At 40.2% G+C, this 22,579-nt stretch overlaps 2 protein-coding genes across 3 annotated transcripts; one reads left to right on the top strand and one right to left on the bottom strand.

The window, feature by feature from the left end:
- Positions 1-1,097: 1,097 nt before the first annotated feature.
- Positions 1,098-7,969, bottom strand: efhb (EF-hand domain family, member B; the record flags this gene model as incomplete). Its single annotated transcript, XM_080768231.1, has 12 exons — positions 1,098-1,244; positions 1,671-1,852; positions 2,404-2,631; positions 3,065-3,272; positions 3,646-3,800; positions 4,031-4,098; positions 5,168-5,297; positions 5,764-5,874; positions 6,336-6,513; positions 7,160-7,303; positions 7,759-7,818; positions 7,901-7,969. 12 exons carry the CDS (start codon positions 7,967-7,969, stop codon positions 1,098-1,100), a joined length of 1,680 nt encoding a protein of 559 aa, XP_080624357.1.
- A 976-nt stretch (positions 7,970-8,945) lies between these two features.
- Positions 8,946-18,766, top strand: rab5ab (RAB5A, member RAS oncogene family, b). 2 transcript variants are annotated; one of them, XM_080767713.1, is made up of 6 exons: positions 8,946-9,084; positions 11,283-11,501; positions 12,713-12,864; positions 15,795-15,917; positions 16,132-16,225; positions 16,823-18,766. In XM_080767713.1, exons 2-6 carry the CDS (start codon positions 11,336-11,338, stop codon positions 16,936-16,938), a joined length of 651 nt encoding a protein of 216 aa, XP_080623839.1. In that variant the 5' UTR covers positions 8,946-9,084; positions 11,283-11,335; the 3' UTR covers positions 16,939-18,766. The 2 variants fall into 2 exon arrangements, with proteins under 2 accessions (XP_080623839.1, XP_080623838.1); XM_080767712.1 differs by having other exon boundaries at positions 8,946-9,124.
- The last annotated feature ends 3,813 nt before the right edge of the window (positions 18,767-22,579 follow it).

The following is a 22,579-nucleotide window of genomic DNA, read 5'->3' as shown; positions in this document are numbered from 1 at the left end:
GTTATGGTAAGAGAACATTAGACAATTCATCACGCCTGTGCGTCAGTACGTTTAATGGCAATTAATGGCAAACAAACAAAACTAATGATTTTTTATTAATGTGTTTTGTGATGTTCTAACATGGATCAGCAAGGATACATGCCATTAATCTGGTCATTGAACAGATTTCAACATTTATAGATACAGTACCGAGTCGATACATGTCTGTGTATACATTACATTATGTGTGTATGTGACAAAGTGTGCTCATGTAGCCGTGTGTGTGTGTGTGTGTGTGTGTGTGTGCGTGCGTGTTTGTGCATGCATGTGTCATCTTGCAGAAGCCATAAATTAAATGTGTCTTAACATTTTAAGTCGGATTAATAGAATTATACAGGAAATATGTATGGAAATAAAAGACTGTGACAGAACAAATTACTTTAAATGATAAGGTTCTCAGAACAAAGCTCAATATTGATTTAAGCAAAGAACAGCAGGCTGTTTTTGTTAACTCCAAATAAATCAATTAATTTTGAATTAATTTTACTAAATGAATTAAATACTGATCCATGTATACAAACCCAAAGCATCACAGAACACATTTAATATTCAACATAATTGACAAGAATGGAATGTTCATTTGCACAATTTTTCAAGAGAAATGGCAGTTTTTGATGAACAATTACAGTTATTACACTGTTTTGAGACAGCGGTGGCCTAAGGGTTAGAGGAGCGCCCTTGTTGCCGAAAGGTTGCCGGTTCGATTCCCCGGATGGGCAGGAAAAATCTGGGTGGGGAATTGATTGTCATCACTCACCCAACACCTCTGAAGTGCCCTTGAGCAAGGCACTGCACCCCCAACTGCTCCCCTTGGAGCTGCTTAGTGGGCAACAGTATAAGACTGTGGTTGTACTGGTCAGCTCCCAGGTTTTAGTGTGTGTGTGTGTGTGTGTGTGTGTGTGTGTGTGTGTGTGTGTGTGTGTGTGTGTGTGTGTGTGTGTGTGTGCCTGTCTGTGTGCCTGTCTGTGTGTGGGGCGTTGCTGAAAATGAGCACTTGTGCTCAGCTACTACCATGGGTAAATAAAGGATTAAAAAAAAATGCAAAACCCATTTATGAATTACATTACTTTTATTTCTTTAAGGATGTTACGGAATGTTTCCACACACACATTGCCTGTTGGGTGCTTCATAGATGCCAGCTTCCATGCGTCCTCAAACATCTCCTCAGAAATGTTCACGCCTACATTCCGGAAGATCTTTGCAATCTGTGCAGGGGAGGGCAGAATAAGGCATAAGCATCCAAAAAATTATAATTTGTCTAAATCTAGTCAAGTCATGATTGTGGGCGAATTAAGCTGTGTTTACATTGCAACTGAATTGAATTCAGTTCAGCTTTATTTGTCTTCAGATTTGGATGGTTGTGTCACAACCAGGCAAAAGAGAGAAAACAAAACAAAGGAAAAAAGTGAAAGGCCTACTCATGCATCTACTCCACACTTTGGTGCACTGTTACTGATGCATGACACAGGTGCACAACTAGTAAACTACTGTTGGTATAAATGAGGTTTTAGGTTTATGTAATTTCTGTTTATGTCAGTCCATACTGTCAGTAACATTTTAGCTAACAATTTGAATCTCAATAAACAAAATTCATAACTGCGGTGGGTGGAATTATGAATCTGCTGGACTACCTCATATTTTGTGCGGGGGCTGAAGAAGTGTTTTTCTTGGATGCCCTGTATGGAGTGCAATGTGGGATGCAGGAGCTCTGCAGCCGTGGCCTGGTCACCGTAATTACTATTGTCACAGATGCGTTTCAGGTGCGGAGCTGGCAAGTCAGTACGCACTGTGGGAACGCCATAGGTATGGTAGTCTACAATGGGGAGAAAGAAATTAAATAAATGCTTGTCAGAGGAGACCATGAACTTGGTGGCACTTTGTAGTGGTGCTTGAATTATTGTGATCAGCATTCAGCACCATGAAACATGAATTGGATAAGGTCGCTCTTTGCATGATGCTGACCTGGTCTAGGTCTAGAGCAGATACAGAAATGGTGTGTGCATGTTTGTGTGTGTTAAAATCTAATTATTATACGGAAAAAGGATGTAGACCACATCCCACTGGTTAATTTGCAAGGAAAAATAGGATTTCCACAGGTACTGCGGAAAGTCTGGTGACACAAGGTTTTGATTCTACAATGTCTTTAGTGACAAAATTAGTAATGTATACGTATTTTACAGATGAGTTCACTATTAGTCCTCTACATCTGACTCCCTACAGAGATTTGTGAATTCTGACAGGTTTTCTTTAGTGGAGAAAAAAAAAGGTTATTTTAACCAATCTGTATGGTAGAGTATGTTAATACAAATGTATTTGCATGGATGTGTGCACAAGGCAAGCCTCCCGGCTCCCACTCTCACTTACCTGTCATTGGTGGGCCACCAACGACAGCACGGATCAGGGAGGAGGAGGTGACGAAGTGGTCTGGCACAGTCTTGGGTCGACTGAGGGTCCTGGGGGTCTTAAGTGACCTTCCTACCTCCACAGTCTCTAGCTCCTCTGGTTTAAGCAAGGCCTCAGACTCTGTGGGCTCCACTGAGTCGGTGAGGCGGTTCCTCCTCATGTTGGCCGGGGCTGTGCTGGTATTGCGCTCTGGAAAAAAACAGTAATAAAAAGAGTAATCATGAATTTTGTGTAGCCCTTGACAAGAACACATCTGGCTTCTAACTCCATCAATGCCCACACTTCATTAAGTCTGATTCACAAACAATGACAAACTCACAATAGACTATAGATAGATAGATAGATAAAACTACAGCAGTAACATAAAACAAAATATACCCTCTCAATCTTGGCTAATCCTCTGTTGATATATTGATATTAATGCTATTGTAAGTCCTCTCTATGCCAAGATCCTGCTAACTTGCTGAGAGCTCAAATATTACAATTTAATGCTATTTATTTTGCAGAACTATTACACATCTGAAGTTTGGGATGAACTGTTTGTATGTGTAAGAAAAGGATGATGGTTCCCTTTGACTACCTACCCCCATTGACCATCACTCACTCAGACAGGAACACTCACTACTTGTGATGATGTGTTGTTCTGTCACACTGATGGGCATCTTATCCTTCCAGTTGAGGAAGTTAGAAAACTCCAGGAAATTGATGAGGCCATCCTTGTCCTGATCGCAGTAGTCAATAAGATCATCCAACACTTCTCCACTCAGGTCCAACTGGAACTGACGACACACGTACCGGAGGTCCTCTTTGTCGATAGCACCCTTCCCATTCTATTGAATGCACATGTGTACACAATACACAACATTATGTGATCTGTTCTTATTGGCAAGCGACAGTCTATTTTACACCCAATTTAGTCGTTGTGCCAATTGATTCCTCCCCACACACATGTCTGTGTTGTCACTGCTGTCATCCTACTAGTACTGACTCACCTGCCAGTGAGGAGCCCCCACCAGGAGCCCCCCCACCCGTTGACAGATGCCACCCTAGCTCATAGGAGTATACACTATACAGTGAGAAATATCACCCTCACCACCCGGCTTCCCTCCCCAACCTCCGTGGTGGTGGGCAGGGACTGGTGGGCGCCACCAGTCCACCAGTCCAGAGCACCAATGTGTCTGCCTGTAGGGAATACATTTGTACCATGTCATAATGCATGAAGGCCTGCAGCAGAGAAGGAAAGTTCTGGAAGTTGACCTTCTTGAGGTGTTGTCTTACTGCGCTGACCAGACTACGCTGTCTGTCCTGGCCTTTCTTATACTGACCTGGGTCAGCAGAGTAGATCAAGTCTCCAGCACCTGCGGAGGAAGAAGAGGACAGGTTATTGAAAAACGGTGTGGGTGTGTTTTTTAAATGATTAAAATGTGTGTGTGCATGCGTGTGTGTGTGTGTGTGTGTGTGTGTGTGTGTGTGTGTGTGTGTGTGTGTGTGTGCGTGCGTGCCCTTCGATACCTAATTCTACAGTACTAGAATGTGGCTGCTTCTCTGTTTGATGAATATTTAGCAACAAAAAGACTTTGGGATATACCAAATTCATCTGAAGGCAGAAGAATTCCAAACGTGTGATCTGTTGGCACATTCAGTGTGTCTGCTGCCCTGTAAACAGTGAATGGAGTTAGTGATTTATAATAAAGAAAAGGCGGTGATCCGAGCACTCAAAAGGTAAACAAAATGAGGAGAGGGTGGATAAAAATAAATGTACTTTATTTAGAAAGGTTAAAATAAGGCAACATGTTTCGACTCAGAGTCTTCATCAGGGCTAGTAGGAGTTAGTGATCATGATGGCATTCATTCTGATCAAAGCCACAGAGTTACTATGACAAATCTAACTTTGTTTCAACAATTACATGTGACCTATTTTGTGGATGCATCTTGTTCCTTCCAAATACAGTCTACCATTCATTATCAATATAAGCTAGCGACATGAAGATGCAAAGATGAATCCGAGTTTGTAGCTGCTGCAAAAGCTACAACAGCTACAAAGATACTTGGCTTCAACTTCGGAAACAAAGCAACAAATTATGCTATGACGCTGTGAATCTTTGCATCTTGTATGGAGCTGACCTGTTCTGACATTCCATATGTTGATCCTTCCCCACCCGTCCTTCCTGTTCTGACAATGTTGATCTGACCTCATCAAACCCTGTACACTCAAGACACGCTCCATAAGAGTGTCCTACAGTATTGCGCTGATCAGAACAATGCCTCTCCAATCCGCACCAAACTTGACACAAACACTGTTCAGACTCAGTGGAGTCTGAACAGTGTTTGTGTCAAGTTTGGTGCGGATTGGAGCAGCGGTGCACCTATGGCACATGTGGCCCCTGGTGTGACACGAGGATCATGTCAGACTTGTGCTAAGTTTGGTGCAGATTGGAGCAAGATTGCGACTGTGGCCACTGGTGTGGCTATTCTGGTGGTAGACCCCTGTCCCCTGAACAATGTTTGTGCCAAGTTTGGTGCGGATAGGAGCAACGGTGTGCTTCGCAAATCTGCATGTTGTCGCAAATCGCAAATCTGCATGTCGACACACCCTTTACCTTTATAGGCAACAATTTTAATATGCAATGGGATGGCGGGTCAATTACTTTAGATTGACCCAAGATCACTTCAGTTTGGGATCAGAGAGTTTTGAGTAATCCTCATCCATAAAATGAGTACTTACTTTGGTGTGTCGTACAGCCACCGGAGAGTTTTGGCAGTCCTGCGGCCATCGTTGTAATGGGGTGTAGGGACTCCGAACCTGCTGTCTCTACCATAGTGACTCCAGCAGTACTTCCTGTCAATTCGCTCACCTAGAGCACAACAAAACTATTTCACAAAATTCTGCACATTTCTACAAACTTGTGTACGTGTGTATGTATACTGTACTGTAGGTATATTTCTTTTTTTCTGGCAACAAACAAACACACACACACACACACACACACGCACGCACGCACGCACACACACACACACACACACACACACACACACACACGCACACACACACACACACACACACACACACACACACACACACACACACACACACACACACACACACACACATGAATGTTATAGGAAACCCAACAAGCAATAGGCATAATGTCATAAACTGACAGCTGTACACTATAACCATTTGATTGGCTGGAGCTGAGGCTTCTGACAGAAACACCTCAGGGCTAACATGAGTCATTTCCATGGCACGCACGCACGCACACACAGTCACACATGAGTATCACAGTGCAGTAAACAACAATAAAATGTTCATTGACTTACCAACAAAGTAGGCATTGTGGCTACGAATATAGGATTGGTGTCCCTCCTGTACCTCCTTCTCCAACTGGTCTGTCGTCTTAGGAGGATTGACAGCACCACCTGCACCTACACCTGGACACCAAGGAGAAAATGCAGTTCCAGAATGTGAATTTTATACTCTTGCCACTTTAATAGCACATTATAACAAATGCTGAATGTTCTGTAATGAAAGACAGTGGTTCCCAATGCACTTCCACAGAATAAATTATGAATCATCACACTTTTATTCTAAATTGTATTTTTAATTAAGCAATGTATTGGGAAATTATATCTTGATGTGTTCATACAGTATAACAATTTGAGAAATAATCATTTTTTATGGCCCATGTCTAAGAATCCTGTTGATGTTGCAGATATGAGGGCTTGATTGACATTGTTGGCACGGTGTCACGCACCGAATATAACGTCCCATTCCACTTCACATACGAAGTGTAACACATTGTAAGCTGCTTACGTTTGGTTTAATAAGAAACTTTTAGACTCTTCTGAGATAAGTGCACGACTATAGTGTCATTCTTTGGTCTCATGCTTACCTTTGATTCTTTTCACACCAAATGTGGTTTTGTCAGTGTACCAGTTTGGAAGTCCAAGGCTCTGATCATGTGACCTGCCCAGGGGGGCATTTCGACTGGATGAATACACAGCTTCACTGAGCTGAAGCAACTTCTGTTGGTACAAGGTCTTTTGTGGTGGATTAAGCAGGCTCCCACCCTATTTAATAACAGACACAAAATATATGTTGATTATCAGTACTATAAAACCTGATACTGATACATCATACAAGTGTGCTGTTTGTTTGTGGAATGAGCTTCTAAAATGTCTTTAATCTCCTACCCCCCCCCCCCCTCTCTCTTCTTTCCTTTCTTTGTTTTCTGGGGGAAATAATATAATGGGAACTATGCACAACAAAAACTTTCATCCACTTTTTTACCTTTACCTAAAACTGTGATGTGACAATAAAGATAAAGATGACAATCAATATTTTGATTCTGATACAATGTAGTATAAATTAATTGCCTCTTCTTATCCATGTGTTAGAGCAATATTATTTCTGTTTGCAGTTGTCTATGTAATGTGCTGTAGTGCTTTTTTAAAACTTTTAAAACTTTTTTAAACTCAAAATCTATTTAACAATAATCAAATAGATTTAAATTGATCAAATATAGGTTTCGAAAGTGGTTGCCGTGACATTTAATTAACTTAATAGCAAAATTGACACCATGTGAATATGGTGATGACTGTTTAGGGGGTCCTTGGCATGGAATTTTTTTGGAACCCTGAAATACAGTAGCTTACTTACAGTGAATTTCAGTGTTTCTCATAAACCAACAGAGGGCCAGTCCAGCTGTATACTTACAGAGAGTGAAGTTCTGGTGTGGATGCCATGAACTATAGTTCTGGCAATATCAGGATCATTTGCTTTCCCATAGAAAACTCTAATAGCTCCTGGTTGTGGTCGACTGGTGTTGAGGATTTTCTTAACCACTGGTGGAGTGGAAGGCTGCAAGGTGAAAATATAAACATATCGTATAAAATATAATAATTTTAGCTCCAAAATTGGAATGTTAATTATGAATTGAGTGGGCAAAACTATACTAGATTGTAGATCACCATGAAACTTCCCCAGTTGATTACTTACACGAAGACAATGATTTGTTGTATTACAAATTTTACATTTTTAAATATGCAAATGAGGCATTATGTAGGAAAATATGCAAAATAATAGAAAATATGAAAAAGCTACTACTGTGGAAGGGTTATGTATTAATTTACTCGTATTAATTTGATCCTATAAACAATTTAATATAGGTCTTTTTTTATAGGTTTTTCCCACCAATTTTGGAGCTCTGGCTCATGGACAAAAAATAACTGGACCGGTTCCCATTGGGAACCAACCGGTGGAAAGGGGTCTGAGGGAAAGATTCAGCTATTCTCACAAGCACAACATGGACTTACCCTGGGGATCTCTTGTAAGCAGTCCTTAGTTCTGTTCCCTACTGGTATCAGTTTCCCTGCCTGGTGGGGAGATACGTTAAACTATTTTTCTACAAACAAAATAGTACAAATTGTAACTGCACAGAGGTTGGGTTCATCTTACCCTAGGTATGTTTGGAAATATATCCCTGTATTTCCAGGTGCATGTTGTATTCCTGTCTATCAAAGTCATCTTGAACGCATACCAGACAGAAATAGAATCCACCAAGCTAGCTTTGATCAGTTCTTTCTTCTTTCTTTATCTGCCAAGAACCTTTGATAAATGACTCCAAATTTAATTTGGCTATGCTGGAAAGCTTGCATTACCTGTTGCAGTTTCTTGCAGTGGGAGGCTTTGTTTATCAGTAGCCATAGCAACCAGAATCCAGGAATGTTTTGGGGGGTGTTTTCCTGGATAAAATTACCTATTAAACTAGATCAAACTTAACATTTATAACATAATAAGCAACAATGGATTATTATGACATAACATTTTTCTCGTTTTAAAGAAACCTGCATTCATCCATGATCCACAATTAGTTTATGCCTCTAATTTATTTGAAACCATACTTTATTGTTTGTATTCTACTCTAAGACTGTGTAGACACTTTTTGTTTAGTAAATGCACGTTAATTGGGGAAGATACTAATCTGTGATTGGTCTACTACTCTACTCTCTACTGTAGGACATTTCAAACCTCTAGCCATGTCAGTTCCAGTCTTCCGAGCTGTCATCTATAGACAAAACAAAATACATAGGATAGTTGAGTGACGTCACAAAGTAGGATTTATTTACTCCCAGTTGAAAAATACGTAATTTCACCAAAATGTTACGACCAGGTTGCGAATATACAACGTTGCATTAATGCTCAGCTCAAGACAAAACTATGGGCTAGCAAATAAGCAAAGATAAATCACTTCTGTGACTCACTCAATCGTGTTGTTTGTTATTGTGCAAAAATGTTCCATACAAAAACAACAACACTGCATCGTATTTCTTCTATTTCTGTGGAAATCTTCATGAACGTTGAATCTTCGAACTAAAGTTATTTTTTTCTTATTTTTTTACTAAGGTACCTTTTCATTTCCCCTTAATTTCCTCGATGACGCTTATTTGTGACATCACTGACAAATCCTTGGTGTCTTTCTTGTAGTATCACTGTCATCATCATCCTTCGTAGAATGCAAAAGGGGAAGTTGGAAGAAGTGGGAGAGAGTCATCGCTATATACCTTATGAAATCTAACGCCAGCGAGCCAGATAGTCATCTAACTGTGAATAAACACTGACGTGCCACTGATATAATATTGGTAAATCATCCAAGTTCAATCGTTTTCCTCTTTTGAATTGGTGAGTAGCTAACATTAGCCAGCTAGCTAATGGCTATCAGGAGGGCTCCTCCCGATGCTAAACAACGTTAGCTAGGCCGAATCTGTTTTTCTTTTTAGCTCCTGGCTAGTAACAACAGTACAACGGTCACATGTCAGCGTTGTTTGACATTTAGACGAATGGCAAGTTTGCGGCCCATATGTTCAGCTACCTTTGTATAGTTAATTTAATCTAAGTGTTGTGTATTCGTGATGCAGACGTCAGCGACGCACACTGCCCCTACTTAGCATTGAGCAATTAGTTGGCTAACCAGGTAGCCGTTTTTTGCTAGCTAGCGTTATGAGTTAGCTGTACACACCCAAACCTACATGTAAATCAGTTGTGTTGTAACAGCCGATCTGAAGGGAGTATAGGGGAACGCTTTATGTGATGTTTAAATCCACACGACTGGGAGTGGGATTACGTACATTGGAAGGTTTTGGGGACCCAAAGAGACAATTTAGCCATTCTTTAAAGGCCATAAACACCTTCCTTGCCAGTGTTTGCTACTTTTCTCGTCTGAGACAGTCAACAACATAACAGTGGCTGTTTGTGTTTGATTTAAACCAACTGCATAGTAACAGTTCTGTTATTGATTGATTGATTGATTGAAATATTTATTAACAGTTTGTAGAATTACAGTACATTTCAAGCACAAACTCAATACAGAGACTGTTAACTGTGAGTGCATGGACGACCCAATTAAGCATTACACTTGTTTACAACAGGGTCCACATTGTTCAATTCATCAAAACATTTAGAGACATACAAATAGACACTTCTATGTAGTTGCTGGTGTGATTGGCAGATATCAAGCCCTATGACATATTACTCATGGGAACAGTTTGTAACATGTACCCCTTTTCCAGACTATGGATTTAGTTAGCCCCACAAGTCATAACCCAATGGTACTGAAGTTTCTGACATTTTTGAGACCCAGTAGCCATGGGGTCCTATTCCACCTCTACCCTGCCAGAGTCGGATACGTCGTTTCTGTGCCGTTTGAGGGCTTCTGTTTGTTTCAGTTATTCTGAAGGTGTGAACTATAAGTACCTATAATACCGCTGCGAATTCTCCTGTGCCGCGGAAGCCGTTAAGTAGTTTTAATCTTTGATTCTTCTCTTCCTTCCTTATTTATTGACACCTCATTGTACCGCCTATCTGGCTAGCTAGTGGCTATAGCTATGTTGACAGAGCAGATCAGAGGCAGGAACGTAGGGACGCACAACCCAACCGCACAGCTGGAGGCGGTACAATTGGATGTCAATAAACAAGGCAGGAAGAGAAGAATCAAAGCGACCAAATCGGTCAAACAAAGAAAAAATACTTAACGGCTTCCGCGGCACAGGAGAATTCGCAGCGGTATTTATAGGTACTTATAGTTCACACATTCAGAATAACTGAAACGAACAGAAGCCCTCAAACATCGCAGAAACCACGTTACCGAAGGTATTTATGTCTGCGTTCCAACATTTCCATACGAAAACACATCACTGCACAGGGACCCTAAGGGTCAACCCGGTTCAGTTCGGATTGGGCTGACCCAGGGGGTTCCGAGAGGGGCTAGGATTTAGTCTACACTACAGGCTCAAAACGTAGTTTAAACAACAACTTTGTTACACTTAGAACTAATAGCCACACTTGTGATGGGAAATGCAAGTGTAAAGCTGTGGGTCGGTGAAATTATGTTTTCTGTGCATGCTCTCTTCATTTAGTAGAAGAGAAAGGGTAGAGTGAAGCAAATGGAAAGACTTGGAAAACAGGTTAAATGAGATAAAGAACAATACATGTATACTGTCAATAGCTGCTAGTGTATGTGAAAGTACATTGTATTTAGAACATTAGAATCATTATGCAGGTGTGTATAGCTGTAGCAGGTTGTCTCTCTCAATCTGATAACCATCTTGTAACAACTCATTGTGTAATGTGTATGGCTTACTGGTATTTTCTGTTCACTAATTCTTAATCATTGTTTTCTCTTTTGCAACATATGCCTTGCTTATTTATTTGTATCTTTTATATTTTTAAATGCCATGAATAGTTAAAATACAGACTATTTTGAATGGCTATAGCTAGTTAATTTACAGTATTGCACTGTACTAATTACTGCCATCCACTGTCTGTCTTGTCGGTTATTTAGAGTGACTCCTCACAGTACATCTGCATCCAGAGGACGAGACCAGGGTGCATGACATGGCAAGTAGAGGAGGAGCAACACGACCCAATGGGCCAAATGCAGGCAACAAGATCTGCCAGTTCAAACTTGTGCTCTTAGGAGAGTCTGCTGTTGGAAAGTCCAGTCTTGTACTTCGCTTTGTCAAGGGCCAGTTTCATGAATTCCAAGAGAGCACAATTGGAGGTATGTACTGTAGTAGCAGAGGTAGCTTCTGTCTGTGGGCCCTCTGTTAATAAGCTGGTTAATTAATGTTACCTTGTTTTATTTTATGGGGGGTGAATTAGAGTCAAGTAGAAAATATTTAGCTTGTAATTCAAGGGGAAAAAGCAAGCAAAGAAGGAAGATGTGGGAGTGTTTTTTGCCACTACCCTCACCCTGCACCTAGTATAAGCCACTCACTCAGTTGATCAGTCAGCCTCTGTCCACAATTTTCAAGCAAAGAGATCTGGTCACAGATTCAGGTTGCAATAGAAAATTGTGAGTGAGCAATAATTTATATGAGCGATGGGTAATATTAAGGTGATTATGGCAGTGAGGTGAGGTTTGCTGTCTGCTGCAGCTATGGGGATGGCACTCCAATATAGCAGTTACAACCTGTTATTGATGGGGATCTGTTCTTTGTAAAACCATGCCACTGATTTGATCATTTGACTCTTGTAAAGAAGCTGAACCAGGCTTAAGACCGATTAACACAAATCCCTTTACATTGGCTGCTTCAACTGTTGTTTAATGTCAAATTAATTTCACAACTTCACATTGACCAATCAGACATAGCTGATTACACCAAGCGGTGCGAGAAGGGTTTACACAAATAATTTTCAAGGCACAAAACAAAACACCAGAAGTGTAATGCACAACAGAAGACAAATGTTCGCTCAAAGCACCACCTGCAAGTAAGTATATCTGCAATAGACGTAACTGATGTAACATGTGTGTGCAGCGATCAGGTTGTTGCAAAAGACCACCAAAATAAGTCAGCAGAATGTCTATTTCTATTCTCATGAAATCTTCAGAACCAGCAGACCGGCAGAACCATACGCCACTGTAGAAAATGGAACTTACTTGTGGACTAAGGCACAATGGACCTCAATTATGAAATTAAGTGAGAACACCATCATCAGAATAGTATGTTGATTAAGTCTAGTTGTGTGATCTTGGGCTGTTTAAGATATGTTTTGAGAGGCATGAGTTATAAAAATATGGAATACCGTAAGCCAATAAAAAATATATTATAAAAAAATAGTTTTAATCGGATGTGCCTACCGTTTAGACGGTGAAGGTATTTTTGTCGCGTTTTATCACACAAGACGGATCGTTTCTGTGTAATCATACAGTAGCCTAATAGTGGCAAAGGATCTGTTTATAACTGGTGTCGTTACTTTGTTCTCCTCCAGCTGCCTTTCTGACTCAAACGGTATGTTTGGATGACACAACAGTGAAGTTTGAGATCTGGGACACAGCTGGTCAGGAACGCTACCACAGTCTGGCCCCCATGTACTACAGAGGTGCTCAGGCAGCCATTGTGGTCTACGACATCACAAACGAGGTGAATCTGCAGCTGGCTTATTGTCTCCACCAGGCCGAAGGCATGGGGAGAGAGTATGTTATGCACTCCCTGGATGCCAACGATGTTATAGCGCCACCATGAGGCCAATTTTGGCAAAACACATTTCTGTAGATTAAGCATACACATTTTATTCAAACGTCACACAATTCGGTATACACTATCTCCATAGTCATGTGATCAACACGGATCTGCACCATTTCCCATATTCCATCCTGATTGGCTAAGGTTGGTTTCCAAAGCTCACATCGGTCTGTTTCGAACAAAATGCCACAAATCACAAACTGTGTGCAATTTCCGTAAAATTATACATGCACTCCGACCGTCTGTCCGCGTGTCCGTCCGCTCGTTACCAGCTAATCTCCGGCACTCCAGAGCGATCTGCGTGAAACGTTGCATGCACTCTCCCTAGAGGCCAAAGACAAACCTTCGACCTGCATTTTTCACATCTGCCTTTTTTTAGCGCCACCAGGAGGTTGACTTTTGTATAATAATTTTTTTGACATTACTCCTCCAGATTATGTCCAAAAGTCCCGCAAATCGTTCCACAGTATCTCTATAGTCTTGTGCTCAAGACGGATCTGTCTGATATTTCATATTCCATCCAAATTGGCTAACATTGGCTTTCAAAGTTAGCAGCTGAACAAAAAGCCTCAAATCATGAACGTAGCATGGAATTTACATGAAATCTTTCATAGACTTTCCTACTAGGCTGAGGAATATATCCCACCCTTTTCACATTGGCCTGTTATAGCCTTAGAGTATATATGAATAGAGACGGCACCCGGAGGAAACCCTGAGGCGAAATGGTCATAGTGGCCGAATTTGGTATTGCACTTTGGACCCATATCGTGAACGTGCTGGTCCGTTGACTATCATTGCGCACGTTCATGATGACATGTGAACGCTGTTTCATACATGAACGCACGTGAACGCGTGCAATGATAGTCAACAGCCAGCGCGTTCACGATATGGGTCCAATCCATATCCCAGAATGCACTCTGCTCCTGAGTGAAATCGCCTCATGCGCTTTTGAGCAAGTGGATGGGAGGAGAAATCCGGTGCCGTCTCTATTCATATATACTCTAAGATTATAGCGCAAAACACATTTTGGGAACAAAATGACAAAAATCATCCTTTGCCATCAAAGGTGTAAGAAGAAATGGCACCCTTTTCACATTGGCCTATTATAGCGCCACCAGGAGGCCACAATCTGACCTGGGCCCCGTGGGGCACTTTTTCTAGTTCAGTGATGCTTCCTGGTCTGAACATAAGGCCTATTGCCTAATTCATATTCCATTGTATGAAGGTCTCTGTACTAAAATAGCAGCTCTACAAGCTCATAATGTGTTGCCATTTTTTGCGATGCAACAAGTAAGTTGTGAGCTTGTTGATCAAGTAGCCTATAAATCTGGGTTAACGGGAACAAATGATTTGCCAAGGATGAGCAGATACACAAAATTAAATGTCAACATCACTCTCTGCTATGAACAGTCCTCAGCCACAAAACAATCAAAATGTCTTGTTTGTAGACCCAGGCTTTGGTTCAGTCAAACAGATTACGATTATGTGGATATGATTGTGTCTGGTCCATTTTGTGTGTAAAGGCAACAAAGAATTCTGAACATCATTTTTTCTTTGTTTTGAGAATGATGATAATGTCCACAATCCACATCCAATCTGTTGTAGGCCAGGCGTACTCAAAGGACAATTGAACAAATCCAAACATAACTAACTACTGCATTCCTTCCAACTAGCAAAACATCATGTGAACTAAACATGGGACAGTATGGTCCCTGTTGGTCCAAATATTAAATCATCAGGCTGAGGACTTGATCCAAATGTGCTGCAGATATATTTTCCATTTGACCTATTTATCTGTAATGTTTTAGTAACTCTCCACTCACTAGCATTTTAAAGGTTCATTTTGCATAATTGTACAATGAGCTATTACCCTTAACAGCTATTGCCCTTAACAGTGGCTGCCCTACATCTAAGCCATCAGTTAATGCATAATGGCCACAAAACTGCCTTCTGTGTACAGTAGTATACCGGTAATACAAAAGTGTTATCTGAAACTAATTTGTTCAGCACATCAGTTAATTTAACTTTGTAACCTAGAAACATAAAAACAAAAGCACACACCTACACACACATATAAGTGCAAGTAATCATTTGGAGTTCACTGGACTTAACACTTTATACATTTAGGCATTTAAAAGACACTATTATCCAGATCAAAGTCGATTGTATAAATTCTAGTAAAAAAATCAACAGGGTCAACACAAGTGCTACAAAGTAACAAGGATACCAAATCAAACCTAGCAACTGTCTAAACGTCATGATGTTTAAAATCTAAATCTATTTTAGCTATCTATGTAAATTATTAAAATATGCAACAAGAAGTGATGCAAAGAGTGCTATTGGGTAAGGTACAGTAGAGTCTAAAGAGGTGAGCTTTCAGACTGCAGTGGAAAATGGGCTCTGCTCAACTAACCTGTATTAAGATTTAATAAAATTATGCAAAATTAAGGGATGAACTAATTGGTAATAGCGTTGATTCTTTCCCTTTATGAGAAAATCACAAAGCAGTGATTATTATGACTGTCTTTGAAGATCTCCTCATGCAGACATAACATTTTCTTGTGAAAGCTGCGCAAAGTTAAACTAGTGTTCTCACTTGACATACAGAAGAGGTGTCTTTCATTTTAATATAACTTACTTTTTCCAAGTGGCATATTTCATGAGCATCATCTTCTCAGTTGTATAACAATATATCCTGGACCTAGTTTAGCTAGGTCAGGCCTGGGTGTTACAAACTTCATGATGGATCCTCATCATTCCTCCACATGGGCCTCGTTGTTATATTACTCAATCAGTTCTTCCTCTTCTCTCCCTTTTCTGTTTGCCAGGAGTCATTTGTGCGAGCAAAGAACTGGGTTAAAGAGCTTCAGAGACAAGCCAGTCCAAATATTGTAATAGCACTGGCTGGGAACAAGGCCGACCTTGCAAACAAACGGGCGTTGGACTTTCAGGTTTGTACCCTTGAATGCTTATTAATAAATCATGATGTGATTGTGAATGCAAAGAAGTAAGACAACTTTAATCTTTAATGGAGCTGTGTTCACTAAATCCTAAAACCACAGGCAAAACCATCAAACTTTCAATTATAATCTTCATATTGACCATTTCTCTGTCATTATAATTTAAGATTTGGTAGTTTCATGGTATCTGTTTGACTTTTAACAGGATGCACAGTCATACGCAGATGATAACAGCTTGCTTTTTATGGAAACGTCAGCAAAGACATCTATGAACGTCAATGAGATATTTATGGCTATTGGTAAGTGTTCTTGCGTCATTGGTGAAAAAGGGATTGATGTTTGAAATGGTTGTGACAGGTTCCTCAAAAAAACAATAATTATTGGCAGCAATTGCCTGAAGGTTAGAAAAGCAGGCTTCTTATCGGAGCAACAAGTCTCCTTAAATGCTTTAAAAACCTGGTGGGTGACTGGTGAATGAGTAATCCATCCACACCAATACAACTGAAAGTACATATTGTATGCCACTCTGAGAAATATAGAAAGCAATTGGAGACACTTGTTACTTTACAAATATTACTTTAAGGAAGCATGAGTTCAAGTCCGTTGCTCTCCCCTTGTCCCCCATATATGGGGGACTAGGTTGGTGGAGGGTGTGTAGAGCCCAGGATCACATTAGATGATTGACACAGGGGTGAAAAATGGGTTACAAAATCATGGGATTATTAGCTCTCCAGTTTGCTTGCAACACCACAAATATTCTCTTGCCTGCCTTTCACATACAAGGGAATTACATTTAAATGATTTGACAGATTGCATATTGTGTGGCATATGTCTGCAGTGTTGATGTATCTCTCTTAAATGTGTTTTTGTATTCCACGTGCTGCACGTTTCTTCAGCAAAGAAGCTACCCAAGAATGAGCCTCAAGCTGCTGGCGCCAACAGCGGGCGGAATCGGGGCGTGGACCTGACGGAGACAGCCCAGCCCGCCAGCCGCCCCTGCTGCAGTAACTAACCCCAACCTTCCTTCACAACCCCCTCCTCCACCTCTCCCCTGCCAACTGAATAACACCTGGATATGGGGCTCCTCCTGATCCTTGACATCAGACCTGACCTTCCACCTCACTCCCCTGGAATAGCTAAAGACTCTGTATAGCTGCGTTTCTAATACTTTTGTTGATGTTTTTTTTTTTACTTTACTTTATTTTGTTTTTAAACAAAAAAAAAGAAAAAGAAGTTATATCAGTATATTGGATGCATGTATCACTACAAGGCCTAAAAACTCATTTTTATCTATTCATTTGGAAGACTAACCCCTTATGAAAGAGATGAGCGAGCAAGTGACAGGCAAGTATGCGATTATGGAAGTTGTCTGTGTGTGTGTGTGTGTGTGTGTGTGTGTGTGTGTGTGTGTCGGTCTGTGAGTGGGTGTGTGTGTTTTCAAGGGTGGTTTGAGAAGGCCTAGCTTCACTTTATCAGTTCACAGTGTCATGTGGACTGGTTGTAAATCCTGTTGCCTCTGATACATTTTGTGTGTGGAATGAGTTTTCCATCCAACCAAAAGAAACCAAATTATTCCCATTGTGAGATGCTCTTATTGTTGGCAAAACTAGAATTCCACCTTCCTTGCATCAGATGCATGGAGGGCCTCAGCCAGGGTTCCTATGCTGTTTATAGAAGTATGGAAATATGTCTGCTCTTCAAATGTAGAGTAAAGGCAGAGAAATTCTGTACGTCAAAGGGAATATGGCCCAGTCATATTGCCAAGACATTGTCACATGTTGACCATTGAGAAAAATCTTAAAGTACAGTCAAGAAATCTAGGTCTGGAAATAATATGGCAGTTTAAAAATGGAAACTGTATAGGAGCCCTGTTCAGCTACAGAGCAGTTTGGCAGGAACACCAAGCGCCATTATGCCACAGGCACAACGGGAAGCTGGTTTAACAAGTTTTCATTTGTTATTGGACTACTGCTTCATGACTGCATCATCAAGGCTATGATTGGCTTCATGTGGCACAGAAGTCCCATGTTAGTTTACAGCACTGTTAAACTGGGTAATGAATTGATTTATGATGATCAAAAGAAAACTTAAGACTGTTGGAACATTAAAACATCCTGCTTTGTGAATTGTCTTGCAAAGACTTAAATATATGGGTAGTCCTGTTAATTATTTTTCTTGGTTAACCCACACTGTTACTGTTAGGTCAGCAATCAGCTTGTGCCAGATTCTTATTTCCTTCAGCGGTTTGTTTTGAGTGGAATACCAACAATACACTGAGAAAATCTGACTAGTATCCATTGTCACAAGTCTGAAGAATATACTCTAATGTTGTTATAGGGTGCAATGTTGCAATGTTGTCTTCTTCCTCTTCTACTACAGCTTGCAGAGCATAAGCTCACCAGGAAAAGTATCTAGAGATTCCGAACAATTGTACAGTTCGATATAGGTCTCCTTTTTTTCTTTTTTCTATTCATTCTGGAACTTGTCACAAACTGGTCAAATGTTAATCAGTGGTGGTCTTTTTAGATATATGTAGTATTATTAACAGAATCTTCCCTGGTGTCTTGTTACTTTTCTCAAAGATGGTCCATTCGTGTTCGAGAGGACCTTTTATTGCATTGCACAATTGTTGATTCATGTTTTAATTAATGACTGCCCTTGAATTTTATATGATGGACTGTGTTGAACTTGCTAACCTTCAGCTATGAGCAGGTAGCAGAATTAACTTAACTGGCAGTCTCTTACAGTTCAATGAATTTTAATGATGTAAAACAGCATTACTAGTGATGGGCTGATCAGTTTGAGTGTCTGGATACAAGTTAATAAATCCAATAAATTAGCTCTGTTGTATGTCTTTCCTTGCTCTAATCAATGAATGAAAAATACAATTGGTAGATGACACGTTTCCATTGGATAAGAAAAAACACCTGTCTGAACTCTGAAGTGAGTGGTGGGGCACTGTGCTTGTACTGTACGTATGTTAGGCTCTGCAACAGTGACACTTGGTGGTGACAACGTTACTTCCGTGCTCAGATCCAGGGACACATTGCTGGACAATGGCCAATAAAAAAGACTACCAAATTTCCCACATTAAACAAAATAAGTTTGTTTTGCCAACCACCCTGCTATTCAGCTAGTATGATGCATTCTGGAACCAATAACTGGAAGGATGAATCACAGGGGAGCTGGATGTACTGTGTGTACAGGACAGCATATGATGTTACCTATCGGTGTAGGTATGATTTTGAGCAAGGCTACAGAGTACAGATATAGCCTCAGTGGTTTCCAAACCTTTTGGATCAGGGCCCATGCACTTGAAAACCTTGAAAATGTTGCGACCCACACATCTGAATCTGACCACCACCTTATTTGTGTATGGGCTGTGTGCATTTTCAGACCATGATTTACTGTATTTATCAATCAATCGATTGTGGAATGGAACTAATGGTATGCACTTTATGGTATGTACTTTAAGTCAGTGGTTCCCAACTAGTTCACAAGTGATAAACTTGTGCTGACTACCTGGTCAGCTGCCATATCAGGGTCTAACCAGAAACCTTCCGCTTCCCAAGCAACACCTCCTGAGCCACTGCAACCCCTGTGACTCCTATGTCCAACATGGATGAAACAAGTTTTGTTATTAATAATTTTAATTTTACATAATTCCTGTGTATTTTTGACATGCATCAACAGCAGTAGTTAGGTTAAGTGAATTGTATCTCATTGAATTACTACAAGAAATACACTTTACACATTATACTTGCCAAAACTGGTTTTGAATGTGGCTTTTACCTATGTTACTGTTACCTAGCTAGTGTGTCCTTACTCGTTTAGCCATAGGGAGGCAGTAGCACACTACTGGATACCATCTGATATATTCATTTAACAGAGTACAGACCAAGACTTCTTTACTATAGCACAACATATATTGGAGGGGATCGCTTCTTTGATTGTGACATTTTATTTTAGTAATTTCACTGAAACCCCACTATCACCATTTCCATTGTGTATAGAATTGTAGGCCTAATGCTCATGGATAGATCGATGATTAGACTTAGACTGTGACAATGCTTTATGTATGGTATCAGTTCTGTCTCTGATCCCAAATCTCTACTTTTGAGTTCATACCATTTTCTTCAATTTATCATAGGCCTGCCCTACACCAATTAAATGTATTGTACGCACCAAAGGTTTTCAAACACAGTTTTTGTCTTTTTTGCTATGGTACAGTATGTCTATTGGCATCAAATTGGAAGGCCAGCTGCTTTATACTGTACGTAGCCTAATTCGATTAGGGACCACACATAAATGCCACCTTTACTGTCAATAAATATCAATATCACTGGAGAGTTTAAATGGGCCATTGTCCCTCAGTATTCCTTCCTGGTTGTGTTTAATATGTGAAAGAAAAACACAAGGTGAGACCTCCTGAAAGTCATTTCTGATGCCTGTTGTGATCTCCATAGTCAGTGGCACGTGTCACCTGTCTCACCTGTCAACAGCAACCCTGGGATGTCGCTGCCATGACAGTCTCATTACGGTGATAACTCTACCGGCTGAATATATTATGGTTATTTTCCTCATGGTGCTATGATGGTTGCAGCATTCCAGTGAAGTCTGAGGGACAGCATGCTATAAATTGGTATTAGCTGTGGACTAGACATTATGAGCTGAAGTTACTCTCAATATTGACAAATATAATTGATTCAATATTGTCAAATTATTTAATGAAATTCTCCTTAATATCGGCATACAACAAAAAAATTGTTGTTATTAGAAGGCTATAGTTGTATATAGCCAATTAGCCACGCTACCGGGAACGATATGACACCGGGTGGCAATGCAGGAGTGGACTGGGAAATTGTTTCCTCTGGTGGTCCAGCCTGAGACTGGTTGTTGGTGGCCGGTGTAGGATGCACCCAATACAAGGATTTAACCCATTTAGACGTGAGAACGATTCTACAAAATGTCTTCTAAATCATGACAGTTTTCTGAAAAACCCTATGTTTCTATGTCAGTGGTTCTCAAACATTTTCATGTCAAGGAACCCCAAAAATTATATGTAATTGGCCACCGACCCCCATCTGAAAATATGTTGTTCCAGGGACCCGGCCCAGAAGCATAGATTTGAGTTAAAAACGTAATAAGAACGCTCACTCTATTCTGTAATGCAGGTTATTGGCAGACACTCCCTAGTAAGCAGGCTTCACGCGGTTATCCCGCACCCCCCCCCCCCCCCCCCCCCCCCCCACACACACACACACACACACACACCTGGTCTAAACTGACGAGTGTTTGTTTGACTCAAACTCCTTCGTGTTTGTTATTGTTAGTAAAACAGTGAAATAAACAAGTTTAAACGTACCAACTTCCACCTCATGGAAGATGAGGAGAGTTGTCAGTGTTGTCAGGGAGTGGAAACTGCCCAGAGACATGACGGTGACAGCAGGAGGAGAAGTTTAATTATCGTCCTTGGAAAAAAGTCCATTCCCCAAGAGACCAGGTGCGTTAGCTTACCTAGCTAGTAGCTACAGTTAATTAGCTGCTTTAGCATTCATGGTTAATAGAGGTGAATTGTTTGTTTGTGTGTAATGTCATGTCACTAATTATATTTACAAAAAGTAAAATGAAAGAACTAGTCAGGATATAAAGTAGCCGCAATTTGCAACTCTAGATTTTTTTTACAATGGGCTGATTCAGCCCATTGTAAAAAAATCTAGAGTTGCAAATTGCGGCTAGATATAAAGCATTGTTTGTGTGCTGTGCCTGTGAAGTGAATAATATTGTGTTTGTTCGCTGTTAAGCAGAAATATATCCCCCATTTAGGCCTGAAATCTAAAAAATGTTTTTTTTTTCTTAAAAAACCTCATGTTTCTATATCAGTGGTTCTCAATATTTCATGTCAAGGACCCCAAAAATGATATGTAATATGCCACGACCCCCATTGAAAATATGTTGTTCCAGGGACCCCCCAGAAGCAAAGATTTGTACTGAAACTCTGAAAGAATATATATTTTCAAAGATTTGAGGCAAATTTTCACTATTTTTTTCAGAAATAGCAGACCTACAAGTTTATAGCGCGCTATGAGCTTGTAGATCTGCTATTTTAAAGTATAACGCCCCAAAATGGCTTAATGCCCTATACTTCTTCATACAAGACTGTCACACTAAAGTATGAGAATAGGCATTTCTATGTTTGTGCAAATGTTTCTTTTTAAATACTAAAATAACAATAACTGAACAAGTAGATTCAACTATAATTATTATTATAAGTCAATGTCAAACAATTTACAGTAATAAAACCATACAATGTAAAAAAAAAAAAACTCTACTATAGTATATTCATGAAAAAAATATCATGTTTTTGTTGATGTAAAGTGTGTTTTTTAAGGTGCTATATAAATTCAAGTTATTATTATTTATGATTTATGAACCCCTAATGGCTCCTGATGTGCAGGTTGGTGCCTTGCATGGTTTCCGCCGCCATCTGTGTATCAATGTATGTGTAAATGGGTGAATGTAATGCACAATCTATGTAAGGCGCCTTGGATAAAGGCGCTATATAAATGCACCATTTACCATTCATGATGTCCGCTCTCCTATATAGCTGTGAATGCTGGACCCTGAAGCCTGCTCTACCGTCCCTGGCCCCA

Source organism: Protomyctophum bolini (assembly GCF_963924005.1).
Source record: "Protomyctophum bolini genome assembly, chromosome: 7".
Lineage (NCBI taxonomy): Eukaryota > Metazoa > Chordata > Actinopteri > Myctophiformes > Myctophidae > Protomyctophum > Protomyctophum bolini.
Note: the sequence above shows the minus strand (reverse complement) of the source record. Positions and strands in the feature narration are given on the sequence as shown.

Coding starts and splice junctions, on each gene's coding strand:
- rab5ab (XM_080767713.1), top strand. CDS start 11,336: ATGGCAAGTAGAGGAGGAGCAACACGACCCAATGGGCCAAATGCAGGC. Junction 15,918..16,131: donor AACGGGCGTTGGACTTTCAG/GTTTGTACCCTT, acceptor GACTTTTAACAG/GATGCACAGTCATACGCAGA. Junction 16,226..16,822: donor TGAGATATTTATGGCTATTG/GTAAGTGTTCTT, acceptor ACGTTTCTTCAG/CAAAGAAGCTACCCAAGAAT.